Source organism: Leuresthes tenuis, unplaced genomic scaffold (assembly GCF_036924035.1).
Source record: "Leuresthes tenuis unplaced genomic scaffold, fLeuTen1.0.hap1 SCAF_4, whole genome shotgun sequence".
NCBI lineage: Eukaryota > Metazoa > Chordata > Actinopteri > Atheriniformes > Atherinopsidae > Leuresthes > Leuresthes tenuis.
The window spans coordinates 4,046,837-4,063,682 of NW_027325358.1; the positions used below are offsets into that span (position 1 = coordinate 4,046,837).

At 43.6% G+C, this 16,846-nt stretch overlaps 1 protein-coding gene across 1 annotated transcript; it reads right to left on the bottom strand.

The window, feature by feature from the left end:
• Window positions 1-3,607: 3,607 nt before the first annotated feature.
• LOC140305336 (E3 SUMO-protein ligase CBX4-like) lies at window positions 3,608-10,554 on the bottom strand. The gene is made up of 5 exons (XM_072384152.1): window positions 10,253-10,554; window positions 10,023-10,066; window positions 9,450-9,515; window positions 7,921-7,987; window positions 3,608-6,091 (listed from the first exon to the last, which is right to left on the bottom strand). The coding sequence occupies exons 1-5, from the start codon at window positions 10,319-10,321 to the stop codon at window positions 4,655-4,657; spliced, it is 1,683 nt and encodes a 560-aa protein (XP_072240253.1). The 5' UTR covers window positions 10,322-10,554; the 3' UTR covers window positions 3,608-4,654.
• Window positions 10,555-16,846: the final 6,292 nt, after the last annotated feature.

Sequence of the window (16,846 nt, forward strand, 5' to 3'; positions counted from 1 at the left end):
TCTCCTCTCAGACTTTCTTTCTATAAGCCTTAAATTTATCAGATTATTTTTTTTTACACATTTCTCTGATAAAGTTTTTGTTCAGGCTCCATTTATCACTCTATTTTATTTCTAGTGATTATTCAAACTGATTTTTTCTTGACTTTGTTATGATTTTCTTCTGCTGTGAGTACTGCCACATTCTTTATTTACATGGCATATGGCCAATAAAGTTGATTATGATTCCCATTATTTAGATTAAATGTAGACAGCTTACACCCATTAATGAAATGTAAAGACATGTCAGAGTGTTACTGATTTTTAAATCCTGTATTCAATAAGCTTTCCTCAATTCATATTTGACTTTGAGTTCCACCCCCCCATCTTCTCCCTTTCCGTCTGAAATGTGCTCAAAATTATTTATGAGCTAAAACATGCTCATGTCTCCGGACCAAAGCAGAGTTACAAATCAGTTTTGACATCTTAACCCACTTGAGCTGAAGCTGGTCGGGACTATTAATAAGTTAACATGCTGTGAACCGGAAAAGGAGCCACTTACAGGGATGTAACGGGGGAAAGACCCTTATCAAACATGTGAGCACGCGGATGTCAGGCCGTGGTGAATCACAGTGCGTGATAATCAAGAGACAGTGAATTCATTCTCACCAAGTTTCTGATCCAAGTTAACTCAATCACAATATTTATCGTGTTAAATTAATTATTAATCAACTGATGTGATTGTAGGCTGTGAAAAAATGCGCTGAGTGTTCACAAGGGTCCGCATTAAATTACGAATACACTTCAACTTTAAATGCTTTTCCTTCTCATTTGAGTGCAATCAAAGCGGAACACTTCAAATTAAACTGCAGGACGCAGAATCCAAAGTCCGCAGGCAGTAAAGTGACGGAAACCAAATTATTTCACCACTCTTTGCGCAGCACTTTTAGTAAGACTGAAACTTAAACTATTTTCCTCAGAAATCACCTCGTGAAACAAAACCCGAGCATAAACAGATGTATAGTGGAAGATTCCCTCATCAGATGGAGATTATGAAACGCCAACGAAGCGCCCTCACGCGCCACCAGACGGCTTGATGCTTCTCTAGGTTATGATCTTGTCCTCGAGTCGATGTTTTCAGAGCACAAACAAATTGTCGGCACTGACAGAAAGAGAAGCAGGGCGCAGCTCAGACTCTGGATGCGATTGGTCTGCGCGCGCCTGCAGTGCAGCACCGCTGCCGCGTTAAAACACAATTGGTTGGCTTGTATCCGGGCAAGAAGTGGGCTCCCAGTGCGCGTATAAACGGGAAACCCCGGCCACAGCACAAAGGCACTAGTATGTAAAATACAGCTGCGTGGAAAGAGAACGAAAGAGGGCAGGGATAAAGCGCTCTGCGTCCCAAACAAATCAGATCAGATGCTTGGTTTCCGAGGACGGAGGTGTGCTGATCAGTGAAACAACGACTTCACTAAAACAAGCCCCTTTTTAATTTATCCGGGCATAAACATGAGGATTCTTAGGGGCATCTCATTCTCCAACTGAATATTTTAATTAAAAGCCAGATCATTCAAATCGAAACAGAAAGCAGGACAGTTCAATCTGCGCCATCGTGCCTCCGGGCTTCGTATCGTCATGATTTCCAAAGAAAGAAGGCAAGACAAACATTTTCCTGCATGCAGGCTGCCATCTTCACCAGGTCCAAACGCTTCAGACACGTGCACAACAAGGTGGCTCAGCTCAGTGCAGAGTGGTGAATGCACGCGCCTGCAATTACTTCTCCGGTCAAAACTTCTAATTAGCTTTAGAATGAAAACGCCACGTCTTCTCAACACAGACTATATCCTTGGATGATGTAGGCTTGTTTGAGATTAAATGGACAAAACACGGGTCCCCACAGGTTGGAGGAGCGTGCTTATGGGTGCACGCGCTCTCCCCAAAAGGCCCTTTGTGAGTCAAAACGCGGCTGACACGCAAGCTGTGCACCCTTGATGCGGCTCCAAAGGGTTTCTCACTGATTTGTTGTGTCATTCTGATAATGAAACCCTTTTGTTTTCTTATTTATTGAATAATGTTGTCAGAATTAATTAACCTCTGGAGATGTGAAGTCACTGAAATGAGCGGATAACGTCACAGTGGAAACCATCACTCACATGTGATCAGCTCATCGCGGTCAAATGGATGTGAAACACGGAGGATTTGTGAAAAACGCTTCGTTTATAGAATGAGGCTCAGCCTGCAGAGAAAGCTGAAGGCGCACTTTAATTGTTGGATGTTTATACTTTCATAAAACATCTTTTAAAATGCACTCATTTACCCGAAGACCTGTTTAATACATTAATTAACCCGTGAGTTCTGCCACAGAGCACCGTGGGACTGTAACTAATGTGGACGCAAATTCAGCTGACAGTTTTCACTCTTGTTTTACTTCTCACACAACACAACTTGTTCAGAGATAGTTTATTTCCAGTTTTCTTCACGCTGCGAGCAAACAGCGTTTTTTTTTTATTTTGCGCAGAAATTGCAGCTGCAGCTTCTCCACTCCAACTTTGGTGCAGTTCTCTTAGAGGAAAAAAAAAGGCTGAGACGCCCCAGAAAAGAAAGTGCACCGAGGAGACCGAGGACAGCCATTTTCTTTGTCGTTGCTCACATTAACGCGCACAGAAAGCCGGTCTACTGCCGGGCTGCGGCGGAGGAAATGGTCGAGCGCTGCCATCTCTGTCTCCTTGAAGACGAATTTCATCGCTTCTCCAGAGATGTCAAGTCGGACAAGAGGCTTGTCAATCATGTGGCCTTCAAACAGACAAATGTGACCAATTACAATCCAGGAAGGGTTTGCGAGAGATCCGAACTGTGCAGCACATCCTTCCCCTTAAAGCGCTCTTCGTGACACGGAAGAACAGCAACCGACAAAAGAAGCGTGAAATGTGAGACTCTAAAAAACAAAAACGTGTAAATAATATCTGCATTATGTCATCTAAACAGGATACAGGTCAGAAGAAGAAAGCTGCTGGCTCCTGTTGAGTTTCAGGCTGGATTCATTCACCTGGCACAAACAGCTGTTTGGGTCAGAGGTGTTACTGAAGAAGGCACGTGGGCTCATTTACGTCATAAAACACTGATTTTCATAGGTTCACCCAGTAAACTGAGCAATTAATAATCAGTCTTTGTTCTGTTGTCATGTATCAGACTGTCAATCGTTGTTACTGCACGTTTCATTGGCTGGAATTGAACAAAAAAACTGATTTTAGTCGCATTTAATTAAACTTCGCTGGAAATGGGGCCCTGTTGTAAACAGCTGGGATGAGTTGCAGGCCCCCAGTTGGAGATGTTGGATGAATGAAAACTTGCTCCAGTAAACCCAGCTGAAGTGGGGCTACAGCACGGTCTGTATTGGTCTGGATGGCCTACATAATTAGACGATGTTCCTCTGAAAATACACACTTGCTCACAGACTTCTCTACACAGCCACAAATAGAGCCAAGGGCAGATTCAGCTGCTTCTGATGTAATGTTAACCGTTTAAGATCATTACAGCACAACGCCTCTTCCCCTTAAAATTCTCAGCTCTTGTGAGGTCACATTTTTTCTTCTTTTAAAGGTAAAAACAAAAAGAAACACACCAAACGTCGTCATTTGCAAACAATTTTATTATTGCAAAACGTGTTCTAGGAAGCCTTCAATTTTCAGCTTGCACATAAAAGCGCTCCTGTTCTCACGGAGCAGCTCAACACACCGCAGATCACTGGATATTCCTACAAAAAGTTGGCATGTATGACAAAGGAAATGTGCTTTTTACACACTTTATTTGCTGCTGTGTTGCAAATAACGTCAAAACAAGCCAATTCAGTCCCATATAAGGCAGTCCTGCCTTCATGGAAAACGCTGCGGTGAAAAACCACCCTGTTGGTAGTCTAATCTGACAGATTTGCAACGGATCGTCGTTCTTGAGTCTGCTGTTTAAATGGAAGTGAGTTGTGCTCAGTATCCATGACTCAAAACACACTGAACGGAGTTTAAATGACAGGAGACACATACATCAAACATGAATAATCTTCCACTTCTTTCCTTTTCCACGACACAAATCATATTCATTGACAGGGAAGGTGCTTTATTTTCTTTATCTGCTCGTCTAAGCATGCCTAATGGCATCATCTGTCTAAGCAGCACTCATCCTCGATTGAAATGGTTCATCTGTTAACACACACACACACACACTCACATCCAGACACAGTGTAATTTACCACAATTCAATAAATTTTCCTCCTTACAAAATTCTCCTCGTAGCCTGACATTAGACAGCTGAGTGTATAAATCAAATTACATCCATAGAAAAGTGAATATTTACAAAAGTAAGTGCACCTTCAAGTAGAGTTCTGTCATTCATTCGATCAAATATTTGAAGAGTAAACTACGTTTGAAGAAGCCGAAACCAGATACTGCATGTGATAAAATCCCCAGAAATAACAACAGGTCGGACTTTTAAGTAGAAATTTTGCAAAAATGCAACAAAGGAGTCTTTTGTAAATCTAAGCTTTACAAAATGAAAACATCAAAGGTTCATTTATACATTCAAGCATCCAAAAATACAAATATCTATATCTATATATATATGTATATGTATATATATATATATATCATATACATTTATACAGTTACACAGCTGGGCACCAGTTGTCTCATGCCGTTACGTATTCCTTGAACGTAACTGTGAGGCAGTTTGCAGTAATATCTGTGATGACTATATTCCCAAGAAAAGGCTGGAAAGAAGGAAATGTCTCCTGTTTTTTCTTTTCGTGGTCAGACACTGAGTCGACTGTCTTTTCCTCCGCAGTCTGAGCTTGAGTTTCTGTTTGAGTTTCATCTTGCGGACGTGTTAGCGCCTCAGCTTGGCTGTGAGTCCCAGGCTGGGCTGCGGCTGAAGATGTGGGCCTCGCCTTGACGATGCTCAGGTCTATGGGCTCCTCCTGGTCTGCGTAGACACTGGGCTGCAGCTCAGTGTGGCTCTGCTGTCCGTTTTGGTCGATGCTGCTGCTTTGGGAGGGCGAGGAAGCTGTGTTTGGAGCGCTGATGCTCCTGCAACTCAAAAACCTCTTACTGCCGCTGTGCTCCTCACCGTCTGTGTCGGAGAGGTGTCGCTTTAGTTCTTGAAACCCACCCTGACTTCCTCTTTTGTCGAGCAACGAGGGAGCTCCTCTCTCCAAAGGCAGGGAGAGCAGATTAGGATTGCCTGTCAGTTGTAGAGGCTGATCCGCTGGAATCTGCCCCTGACCCTTGACCTCATCATGTTTATCCTGTTTTGTCACAGTTGGCTCTATTTGAGGGGACTGCTCCTTTTCTTTGGGGCAATCTCCTTTCAGTCCAGAACTGAGAACAGTGGTTTTGTCTTTGGGGTGTTTTGCAAATCCATTCATGAGGCCGAGCTTTTTGACGAGCTTCATCTTCTCGAGGTGCCTCTCCATGCTGCTGTCCGTGGGTCCCTGCGGTGGCTTTTCAGCACTTTCTGAGTCACAGTTTTTTATTTTGCTCGTCTGCATACCGTTTTCCATGTACTTGCTCATCACAATAACAATCCGTCCATTCTTGTTTTTGTTCTTCACGATCTTTAGCTTGCTGCTGCTGACACCGTTAGCCTGCGCTAAAGTGTCTTCTTTAGCTTTCACCTTCTCTGGCTCTTTGTGCCCGTTCAGATCAGCTGGAAGTTTCTTTAGCTCCATGGTGATATCTTTCACTTTAGTCAGGCAGCCTGAGTCTTTGTCCCGAACCCACTTCTGCTGCAGCACCGGGGGCAGGTTGTATCCTTTATTAGCCAGCTCTGGAGCTTTGACCTCTCGAGGCTTAGCAAACATAGGCTCGTGCACCTTCAGGTCCGGTTGATAGTGGTGATGCTTCTTGCTGTTGAGCTGATAGTAGAACTTCTTGCCGTTGGCCTGCTGTTCTGCCTCACGCTCCCGACACAGCGGCTGGTACTGGTGGTGCTTCTTGCTGTTTAACTGGTACTGCTGGGCCTGGGGACGCAGCATCTGGATGGGGCTGGACTTCTGACAGCTGTCGTCCTCCAGGGATGCCTCTTGGAGGTCTGCCAGAATGCTGGACCTCCTGGCAAAAGAAGGCACCTGCAAAGCAAGATAAACAGTGTTACTCAAACTGCACAAGCTCTGTCACTATTACAAGAAAAGCGAGCTTATATCTGCTGTTTGAATAAAAAGGCTTTAAAAAGCATCCCTCTGAGCTTGGAATTTGATTAATGATGACCTGACTTCAGTATCTATAGATGCATCTGCGTTGTGTGCAACAAAAAGCCTGCTTTCATGGGGCCCAGGAGCTGCAATGAAGACACTGAGCTTGGAATGTGTGAATGAGCTCCTCTGAGGTCCAAATGAGAGCACAGTTTATTTCAGTCCATGTTCACACTGCCCTCCTACAGCTCCCGTTCAGCTCTTTGAGCCAGCGGCCCGGCCATCACAGTGACATTTCAAAGTGTCTCCTGTGGCTGTGACCTCAGCTCAGAGGAATGCCACTGGTTGCTTTGTGTCCCATCTTTGACTTTATCCCATGTATTACCACCAACACCCTCCTGAGAGGAACAAAAACACTCCTCTGAGGGGATCTCTCCACCTTTTGGGCTGTTGATTGATGCGCTAAATGAATGCTTCACAGCCATTTAGCGAGAACTGCAAGGTCAGGAAACTGGAGCATTGAAAATTCAACAATAAGAATGTACACTAGTGTAATTACTGTTGTTAGTAGATATTCTAGCACTAACTATCAATCTCATTGTTTAAAGTACTGTGCAAGATTATTGGCCCACAGTTTGTTCAGTTCTGAGCAGCTTTAAAGTGAATATCTGGTCTGAGCTCCTTTATTCTCCAACACAGCCTGAACCCTCTGAGACGAGCTTTCTGTCATTTCTTTAAGGAGTCTTCAGGAATAGTTCTCCAGGCTTCTTGAAGGACATCCCAAAGCTCTTCTTTGGATGTGGGCTGCCTTTTGTTCCGTTCTCTGTCAGATGATCCCACACTGCTTCAATAATGTTGAGGTCTGGGCTCTGGGGAGGATTCATCCCTCCATAAGACCTGTTGCCACTGATTTTCAGTCCACTTCTTGTGTCATTTGGCACAGCTCAGCCTTTTCTCCCTGTTTCCCTTCCTTAAGAACGGCTTCTTGACAGCCACCCTTCCATGGAGACCATTTCTGATGAGGCTTGGGCCAACAGTAGATGGATCAGCTGAAGGTCCAGATGCATCTCTCAGGTCCTGTCAGGTCACAGCTGGATTTTTTCCTCTTTCTTAAGGACATCACTTTCAGATCCTGTTCATCTGCTGTAGATAGTTTTTTAGGCCTGACACTTCTTCTTTTGTCCTCCACTTGTCCAGTTTCCTTAAATGTTTTAAGGACACGCTGCACACCATGCTGAGATATGCCAAGTTTTCAGCTAATAGCTCTTTGGGAATCACCTTGTTGCTGCAGAAATCCTATTTTCTGTCTGTCAAACTGTGTTATCTTTGCTGTTTTTCATAGATGCAACTAAAGAAATGGGAACAAATGATGTGTCTTTGTGACAAAGTGCCTAAAGATCCAGTTTAAAATGGCTTCTTTGCTAAGTTGTCTGTTCTGTGTCGACACAACACTGGTTCATCCCTCGAGTTTGGAGCCTTTTTAATGTTTCAATTATTCATAGATCAGAGTTAAGTGGCTTAACAAAGAAAAAAACACATTCCTCTGAAAATGTTCAGGTACTGGGCTGAAAATGAGTGAAAAAGCAGCCAGTGTCCAAAGAAAATATTTCTTCAGATCTTCAGAACTATTGTTTAAGACAACTTTAAAGACGGTTTTCTTTCATGAGGCTGGAGAGGAGATTATGCAAGAAAAAATATGTCAGCTGTACATAGACTGAATCATTTACATTTCAGATAATTAAGAGATAAAACGAGGACTCTCCAACCTGAACTAGAAGGTGCTTGGGCTTTGGTCCTCTCTTGCGATATCCCATCAGCTGCTCCTGACGTTCCCTGTGGGAGTGGAAAACAGCAGCCAATCAGAGAGCGGTTTCGTAAGGCTGAGTCGCTGTTGCATGGCAACGTGATGTCATGGATGTCCTCAGACTCAGTTAGGAAACACAAAACCCACACTAAAGGTTAAAGTTATTCTTCCTGATAAAAATATCCACTTAATGAGCTTTTCTTTTTTTAAAATCATTGTGTTTATCTCTCCACAGAATCAAATATCAGTATAATTGTCCTTAAAAGTGACTTAAAAGTGAACAAAGGCTTGTTCCTGCTTAAAGAACACTCATTATCCATAATGTGTCTGTTCCTGCTGAAGATAAAGACTTTCTTTAGCTTTTCTACAGCTCCATGCTAGTCTCTCTGAGGCAGTAAGTCAACACCACAGACAGGAGTGATGTCACATTCCTCCCCCACCCTCCTCCCCTCACATCTAATTACAATGACGACTCAGTGTATTTTCATAGCCTGGTATTCAGACGATTTGGCTCCCCGGAGAGACATGCAATTAGTTTCAATAGCGAGACAGAGATAATTGCAAAAACAGACACAGAGTGATGTCGATGTTTGGCTTTAACGTGCGACCTGCGCCTTAACGGTCGCTGAAGGCGAAGGCTGAGAGAAAAGCCAGTGACAGCTTAACATGCCTCGGATTCGAGAAAAACCACACTGTCCAGCAGATGTGTGGAGCTGACTGTTCAGCAATTAGCCGAGCAGCCAAAGGAGCTCCTCAGGTTTAGAGCTTTCATTGTGTTTTGACTGACTTACAGAAACGTGTCCTCTGAACTCTTGCAGCTCCATTACATCATAAGCTGTGAGTTTGAGCTTCACAGAGCAGAGTAGACTGTTGCCAGGAGGTTCCTCTGCACATCTGATTTAAATGTGTGCATGCAGGCAGGTCGGTGGGACGGCAGGTAGCACCTCCGCATGCTAACCTGATGCTAACTCATATAACTACGATGGAAAAAGTTCATTAATGACCGATCATTTCAGGATATGAATTTTAAGCATCCCTGTTGAAAATCAGCAAGGCTTTGACAAGGATGCCCATTTCCAAACTTCCCAAATGCCAAAGTATATTTGTCCCAAACATCTGTCGTGCTCGTTGGCCCACGTTTGGCCTCAAATACTCGTGTTGACTCAAGGCCCGAGTCTGCACTTTCTTTGGGCCTCTGATCCTCGCATTTCCCTCACATCACTCACCATAACTCAGGTGTTATGACACCTGGGCCACTCCTGCCTCATACATCACTTATCAGAGCCATAAGTGCCAAAAGCGGCGGAGATTAGTTTAAAATGTGCCTGTTATTTTGTCTCAAATACACAAATGAGTAACAGACAAGTCACGCACCGTGACCAGAACTGGAAGAGTAGGAAGTGTAAGAAAACCTGTCTGGTTTTGTTATTCTGTGACTTTAACTGGAGGCTTCACATCCTGTGAAGCTGGTTTATCCAACAATAAACGTACCTGTCTTGGAAAGCATCAAGCAGCCTTGGATCCAGGATGTTTTCCTCTGGTTCCCAAGTGTTGTATCTATCCAGAGAGAAGGGAGAAAACAGTCAGGACACACTGGCTTTTTAAGAAGTGGCTGACAATCGCTGGATTCTCCAGATTTAGGAGATTATCTCTAATTCAACAGATAATTTAAGAATAACCCCACAGCTGTTAGAGCAGGTTTACACGTGTGTTAACACGAGGAGACACTTGTCCCCCCCCCGTGGATACTCGAGTAATAAATCAAGAGTAACTTTTACGCAGTGCAATAGGGGGAGGACACGGCAGCGTCCACACAAATCTAGATCTATGGGCAGTTCTTAAAAAACAGTGTTCAATTATAGACACGTCCTCCTTTAATTGGCACGCTGGGAATTGCATACATGCTATAACCACATCCATCATCGGGTCTAAAGCAAGAACGCGCAACCGCCCATCTGCGCGCCCACGGTCGCAAGAATGCTCACATTCACTCGCGCACATTTGTGTTTTGAATGTTGTGCCATCATAATGAGATCCGCTCCTCTTGTTTATGGGTGGACTTACCTTGGCGACCATCCTCTCCACTTGACCAGATACTCAACTCTCCCCTGCGAACGAGAACAAACGGGATAATGAGCGGAACGTTACTTTCCTCTGCTGCACCGTCAGCTCAGTGTATAATTATATATTCAAAAGGAAGATGCAGTCCGATAAAAGGAACATGGAAACCGACGATAAATCGGCCTCCTCCTTCTACAATTTGCATGTGCGTAAAAATGTCCTCAGTGACAAACCTTTCTGCTGCGTTTCTTCTCGATGCTCTCCACCGCAAAGACGTGCTCTCCCGCGGCGGGTAGCTCCATTTTCCAATACAAGAGAAGAAGGCTCTTCTGTTTTTTTGGTCACCGGACACCTTATCCTTTCTTTCAGATCGTTTTCACTTTTTTCCCCCTTGCTTCTTCTCTGATGTGAAAGACAAGACCCCCCTCCTCCTCCTGTTTTCACTGCGCCTCTTCCCTCGCTTTCCCCCTCGAACAGACTCGCTCTGCAGACGAGTTCAGGCTGCTGCAGCCAGAAAACACTTCATGCAAATAGTCGTTGATGTGACGTCCTACTGGGGGAGGCGATGGGGGCGGGGATGGTTCCCGTGATGCTTTCAGGGGTTGTCGGGAAAAATGCAATCACGACTTCAAAGTGGAGAGCATGGCAACCACGTATTGATTTCGCCTGCGGAGTAACAGTAGGAGGGATTTAAGACTTTTCTGGTCACATATGTACAAGTTTACACAACATGTTTCCTTTTTATCAACTGTTGCAGCTCTAATCAGATGGTGCAATCATTTCCTGTAAAGTAGCCAGACCTTAAATGGTTTCACTGGAAAGAAACAACTGGTTTCTGGTGACAGACTTACAAGAATCAAGGCTCTTACACTGAAACAGACAAACAGCTACAAACCACCCAGACAGCCCACAGTTTCCTTTGTGCATTATTTTGCCTCCCTTTGAGATTATTTTTGCATCCTGTAACAGTTGTTTTTTGTCCCATTTTTGGTTATTTTGCCTCACATTTTAGTCAAGAAATGAGTCTATGTTATAGTTTTGTTGCTCAGTTTTGAGCAGATGCTCAATTTGTGTAAAAATATTTTGACTTTAGTAGTTTTGCATTTAAGTGCAGGCGTTATTTTGGTTATTTTATGTCTTTCTTTGGCTTTTTCATGACCCAGATGTGTTTGGTTTACTTTGTCCTCTTCACAATTTGTCTCATATTTTTTATTTTTGGCATTTTGAAACCACTGGAAGCCTTTTGTGCCAATTTGCTATATTTTTGCTTGGGTTGTTGTGTGTAAATGTTTTTTGGTGTGGCCATTTTGTGTGTCTAACCGTCAGCTTTGCATCTTCTTGTGATCATCTTAAGTGTTTTCATTGATTTAATTTCAGCTTCTCATTTATTCATTTCGTGTCTCTGTGATCAACTCAGTCTCACACCACAATGCTGAACAGTTAAGTTGTTTCACAGCACAAAACCAAGCAGTTTTGCAATAAAAACTCACATTGTGAAATTACTAGAATCCTAGGAAGTCTTTACATGTTTTGATCTACCTTTTAAAATCATCACCTATCTAATTATACCTGAATGTCGCATTACATGAAACTGTCAAACGCACTCAAAAAAGGTAAAATTACGATATTTTGAAGGCTTCAAACGTGAAGTTCCTGTTTTCCTTTAGAGATGATAACATGCTCATGTTTTTTATTAAGTGAAACAATCATAAAGGTGACAAAACTATCACATGATTGAAAAAAATGCTTACAGGGAGCCAGGAGGAGTTGACAGACCGTCAAGAAAGAGACCCAAGTTTATGTCCCAGGTTCCTTTTTCTATACTTTGTCAGAGTAATGCTTAAAATAACACATGATGAGGTTTAGGTCTGAATAAAACACATGGTTCGACATAAATATGAACAAACGCATGGTTACATGCTCACTTTGTGTCATTGGGGTTCTATAAAATACGAGCTGAGAGCAGGACGTGAAGGCAGCATCTCCCCCTCCCGTGCTACTGGACTTGGAGCTGTGACAGGCTGCTGTGAATGGTGACAGTATTATTCTTAACCGTGCTGGCCTGAATGCGCTCCCCTCTAACCCGTATTTAGCTGCTTGGAAGGCCTTCCCTTTAATCCTGTATTTTCAGTTACATCACATCTACAGATTGGATTGCGATATATAGTTACACATAAATGTCTTTTATTTGTGCGCTCCCGGCACCTGCAGGGTTATCTAAAATGTATTTATGACCCGGGTCACATCATAAAGTAGCTTACATACTATAATAAGACAGCCGACGTAAGAGAAACCTTCCACCCGCATTCACAGGCCCAAGCAACGTCAAGGCCAGAACCGGTTTGACGTTGATTTATCACCTCAACCATAACTGGGCCTTCTCTATTATTCGGCGAAATAGGAAAGCAAAATCCATCTGAAACTCAGCGGTTTTGATGACATGATGACAGGGTGCTGCGGATCAGTGCCCGTGTGAGCTTAAATTGCTTGCAAAGCCAGTCCGCTGTGCGCGCATTACAATGAACAGATTTCCATAGCCACTGAGTCAAGGTCACACAAAGAGATGACATTTCACACAGCTCCGTGTCGCGGGGATTTTCTGCTGGATTTCCGCGGGGTTAAAAGATAGCTCGTGCTTGAGTTTAAGTCGATGTAGGCCACCCTCTTCAGGCGAAGACTTAACCCTGGGGGGGTTATCTCCGGCAGCGGAGCCGCGACAGGACAGCACAGGCTGCAGCCAGTTCTGTTTTACCAACCAACGGAGTGCGCGTGGCCAGTATGAACCGGCGCAGGCCTAAAGCCGAGAGGACACGAACACACGCGCACAAAACCGAGGCTTTGGGCCCGAAATGCTGGCGCTCATTTACAGGAGGTTAAAGACCCTTATATGAGCGCAAAGGGGTCACTAATTTGGCCACATCAGCTTATTTTCCCATCTCGCGCACATATCAGTTTGTTAGTTGTTTTTATATTAACTTACATCTAAAGGGGCAACGTATTTTTCATGCATTTGTAAAAAAATAAAAACGCAAAACGTGAACGCAGCCCCGTTGCATTGTTTCAGGCGACTGGACCAAATAAAATTCAGCAACGAAGGGGTTAAAATGCAGGGTTCCCGGAGGCTGCAGCGCTCGGCCTATTGCAGAAAGGCACGACTGTCTTTCCTTATAAGGCAAAGAGCGCAAATCTGCGGTGAAAATGTCTCATGAAATGATCGACCGTAACGCATTCACGCGCATTTATTCACCACAGGGCAGCATCCGTAAGCGGAGAGACTGTAAAAGCATCCATTATTATTCACTTGTTCGTGCTCGCGCACAGCAGCCACATCGCGCGGACATGAGCACAGCGCTGCTGCTAATTCAGCTGCGTCATTGCGAAATTAAGACAGAGCAGAAGAAATGTGGTCATCAGTTTTACGCTGAGGGGAAGCTGAAGGCGTCAAACATCCTTTTTTCATATTCAAACAGAGCAACGGGCTGGTAGTGGACACGCAGCGGCCACGCGACAGCTCTGTAGAGGTGTGGAACATGGCACGTGCTCCAGGGATGGATGGAATGTGATGCCGCACGTGCTCGTGGTCTCACAGAGACTTCACCTGAACCGCACGGCGCCAAATGCCGCGTGCACGATGCACCCTGTGCCAAGTATTCACACGACCAAAAGAAAACCCAACAAAAAATAAACGAAAATTAGCACAAAGTTTGACTCTTTGGGGGAAAACAGTCAGTTTGTCTCCAGCTGTCACACGCGCCACTCGTTTTAATGACGCGTGCGTGGAAATTCAAGCCGCGTGGCCTGAGGAAATTATTTGGAAAACAGGTGATAAATAAACAATGACTTCATCTGAACGTCATTAGAAAAAATAACCCGTTTGTGTCATAGTTCCTGCGAAATTCTTAGAATAATTGATCTTCCCTCTTTTCAATAACTGGGAAAAAGAGCCGTGAGCAAATATAAGCTTTCATAAAAATGACTGCATAAAAGACACTGAAGACGACACATTTACACACATAAGAAGTCCAGAGATAGAAGCTTGACTGTCCTCTTTATCAGTTTGCTTTATCAGCACAGTTTAATACTCTGATCCTAAATAATAAGAACATATTCTGTAATAATTCATTATCCTCGTTTAATTGTTCTCTCATGATTTGTTCCTTTGGATATAAATATATTAACTTCTGTTATGAATACAGCATCAAATTTGTACTCTGGAACTCATGACTGTGACATGAAGGGAGAAGAGACATGACCACAAAGAGAAGTGAAACTGATAGAAAGAAACCTCCCTAAAAAATGCAGAATCTCTTCATGTTGTAACACAAATAATAATCTAATTACTGAGTTCTGCGTGAAACACTTCAGAGCTTCTGAGCAGGAGGAGCGGCAGGTGAGGAGAGCTGATGTTTACGGACAAATATCTGATGACGCAGCTGCTCTTTCTGTGAGGGAAGAAGGTCTGATTAAGATGACATGTGGAGGTAACGCTCCGCCTGCATCAACAGATCAAACGATAGCAGAGGAGAAACCCAAAGACGGAGTGAGAGACTAAGTGTCACGAGTCCTAAACAGTAGGGTGTTTAGCTTAAAGTCAGCAGGATTAGCCTCTCAGGAAAGGAGAGACTCAAACTGTCAGCAGTTCCTTTTGCTTTTTTAAGAGACGTTTGATAATCTGAATGTAAACTAAAACCTGTACAGGGATCTGACAGCTGACCCCAGACCCTGAACACGTTTAAACTGTGCAGATCCTCCCCTGTAGTCATCTTTGGTGAAGTCTCACTCTCTGCCGTGTTGGTTGAACACTTTGGAGCCTTTACCCTGAAAAAGGACCAGTTAAAACGGACAATATGAGGCAGAACAAGACAAACTGACCATCTCTGTTTCACTGCCTCAGCTGGGACTCAAAAACAGCTTCTCCCGCTCTTTTGCAGAGATATAGAATGCCTTTTATTGTCACTATACACAGTGCAATGAGACTGAAAGCAGCTCGTCACTCAGTGCAAACATGCAGGCAAAAATATATATCATCAGTGCAAAGATATGTGCAACATAAAAACTGTGCAGAGAAATATGCAGTTTGTATTGCACAGAAACTTTTATATGCAGATACTGCACAGTAATGGGTTCCACAGTATTTTAAAGTGTTATTGGATATCAAATATTAAGTATTTAAATATTGCAGAGTACGTGGGGAGAAGGGTTGAGGGGGTTAGGCCGAGAAATCAGTGCATTGTGTGGTTCTGGCTTTTGGGAAGAAGCTGTTCTCGAGTCCGTTTGTCTTTGTTCTGATGCACCTGTAACGCCTCCCTGAGGGCAACAGGTCAAACAGATCAAATCCAGGGTGGGAGCTGTCCTGTAAATGTCCATCAGGGAGGGGAGAGTGCAGCCAACGGTCCTCTGCGCTGTCTTCACTACCCTCTGAAGCCTCCTGCTGCCTGCCTTGGTGCAGCCGCCGTACGTCAGCAGGCTCTCAATGGATGAGCAGCAGCTTTGAGTCCAGATTGAGCTTCCTGAGGACTCTCAGGAGGTGAAGCCGCTGCTGAGCCTCCTTCATGACCGCTGGGATGTTGTCTGTCCGGGACATTTTCAGGAACTGGAAGGTGTGGCTCCTCTCCACACACTAGCTGTTGATGTAGAGTGAGGCTGTGAGCTGATGAGCTCCTTGGTGTTCAGAGTCAGTTTATTCTCTGAACACCAGGCTGCCAGCGTCAGATGAACATGTGAGTCGCTGCTGCACCACATGCAGCTTTTAATGCCACTTTAACAGCAGCTCAGCCCCCGCTCTGATGCCTTCATGGGCTGGAGGGACGGAGACAAACACAGCAGCAGTCAGACTGTCGTAAAAAGACTCAACACTGACAACTTCACTGAAAGTCTTTGAAGACTCGATCTGTCAGACGTTGTGCCTTTGTGTGTTATAAATGTAGGACAGGGGTCAAAATTAAACTCATTTCAAACAAAATTCCAACATTTAAACTAGTTTGGTAAGAACTGAGAAATACCCTTTGCTTAGATATTATTAATATGTGATTATTATTTTTTTACGCATCAAAACTCATGCAAAATTCTGCTTTTAAATGAATGAAAATGATCTAATTAGTACTTAAGTCCAGTGGGATCCAGCTTAATGCTCAGGTCGTTCTGAGGGGAGATAAAGTCGGCATTTTCTCCAAATCTTTTGTGTTTGATCAAATTAGAAGTTCTGGGATGATTTAGTTGCAACAGCTGATGGTAGCTGGTGATGCTTCTGTGCAACAGAAAAAGGTTACAGAAACGTTGAAAACTTGACTCAATCTTGTTAAAACCTGCCATGCAAAAATGCTAAATCTTAATCTGAAAAGTAGAATAAGTAGTGATAGATTACATTGTGTTTGCTTTGCCAGGATTAAACCTCAGAGATGGAAGTTTAACAAAGAAAACGTGGCTTTTCTCTCTCTTAAAGGTATAAATGAGCAGGTAGAATAATGAGGCGACTAAATTACAAACTATGTGTCATTTTTAAACCTTTAGAGGAAGTGCAGCAAATATGTAAAACACATGAAAAGGATTATTTTAAAAAGAGAGTCACTGACCAGTACAACTCCCCTTCTTTTCGGTAACATTAATCCCACTTCTTCACTAAAGCAACAACAGCTGCCCTCTCAGTCCGTCTCCCCTCACGGTAAATCTCGTGCTCTCAAAGAACCAACAAGGCGTTACAAACAAAGAACGAGCCATTTCTGGCACGTTTTGAGCAACATTCAAAAAGATTTTAAAGCTTTTTGTGTGTTTTTCTGTGACATCAAAGCGATACACCGAAGGTTAATTGTTTATGGGGAAAATACAGG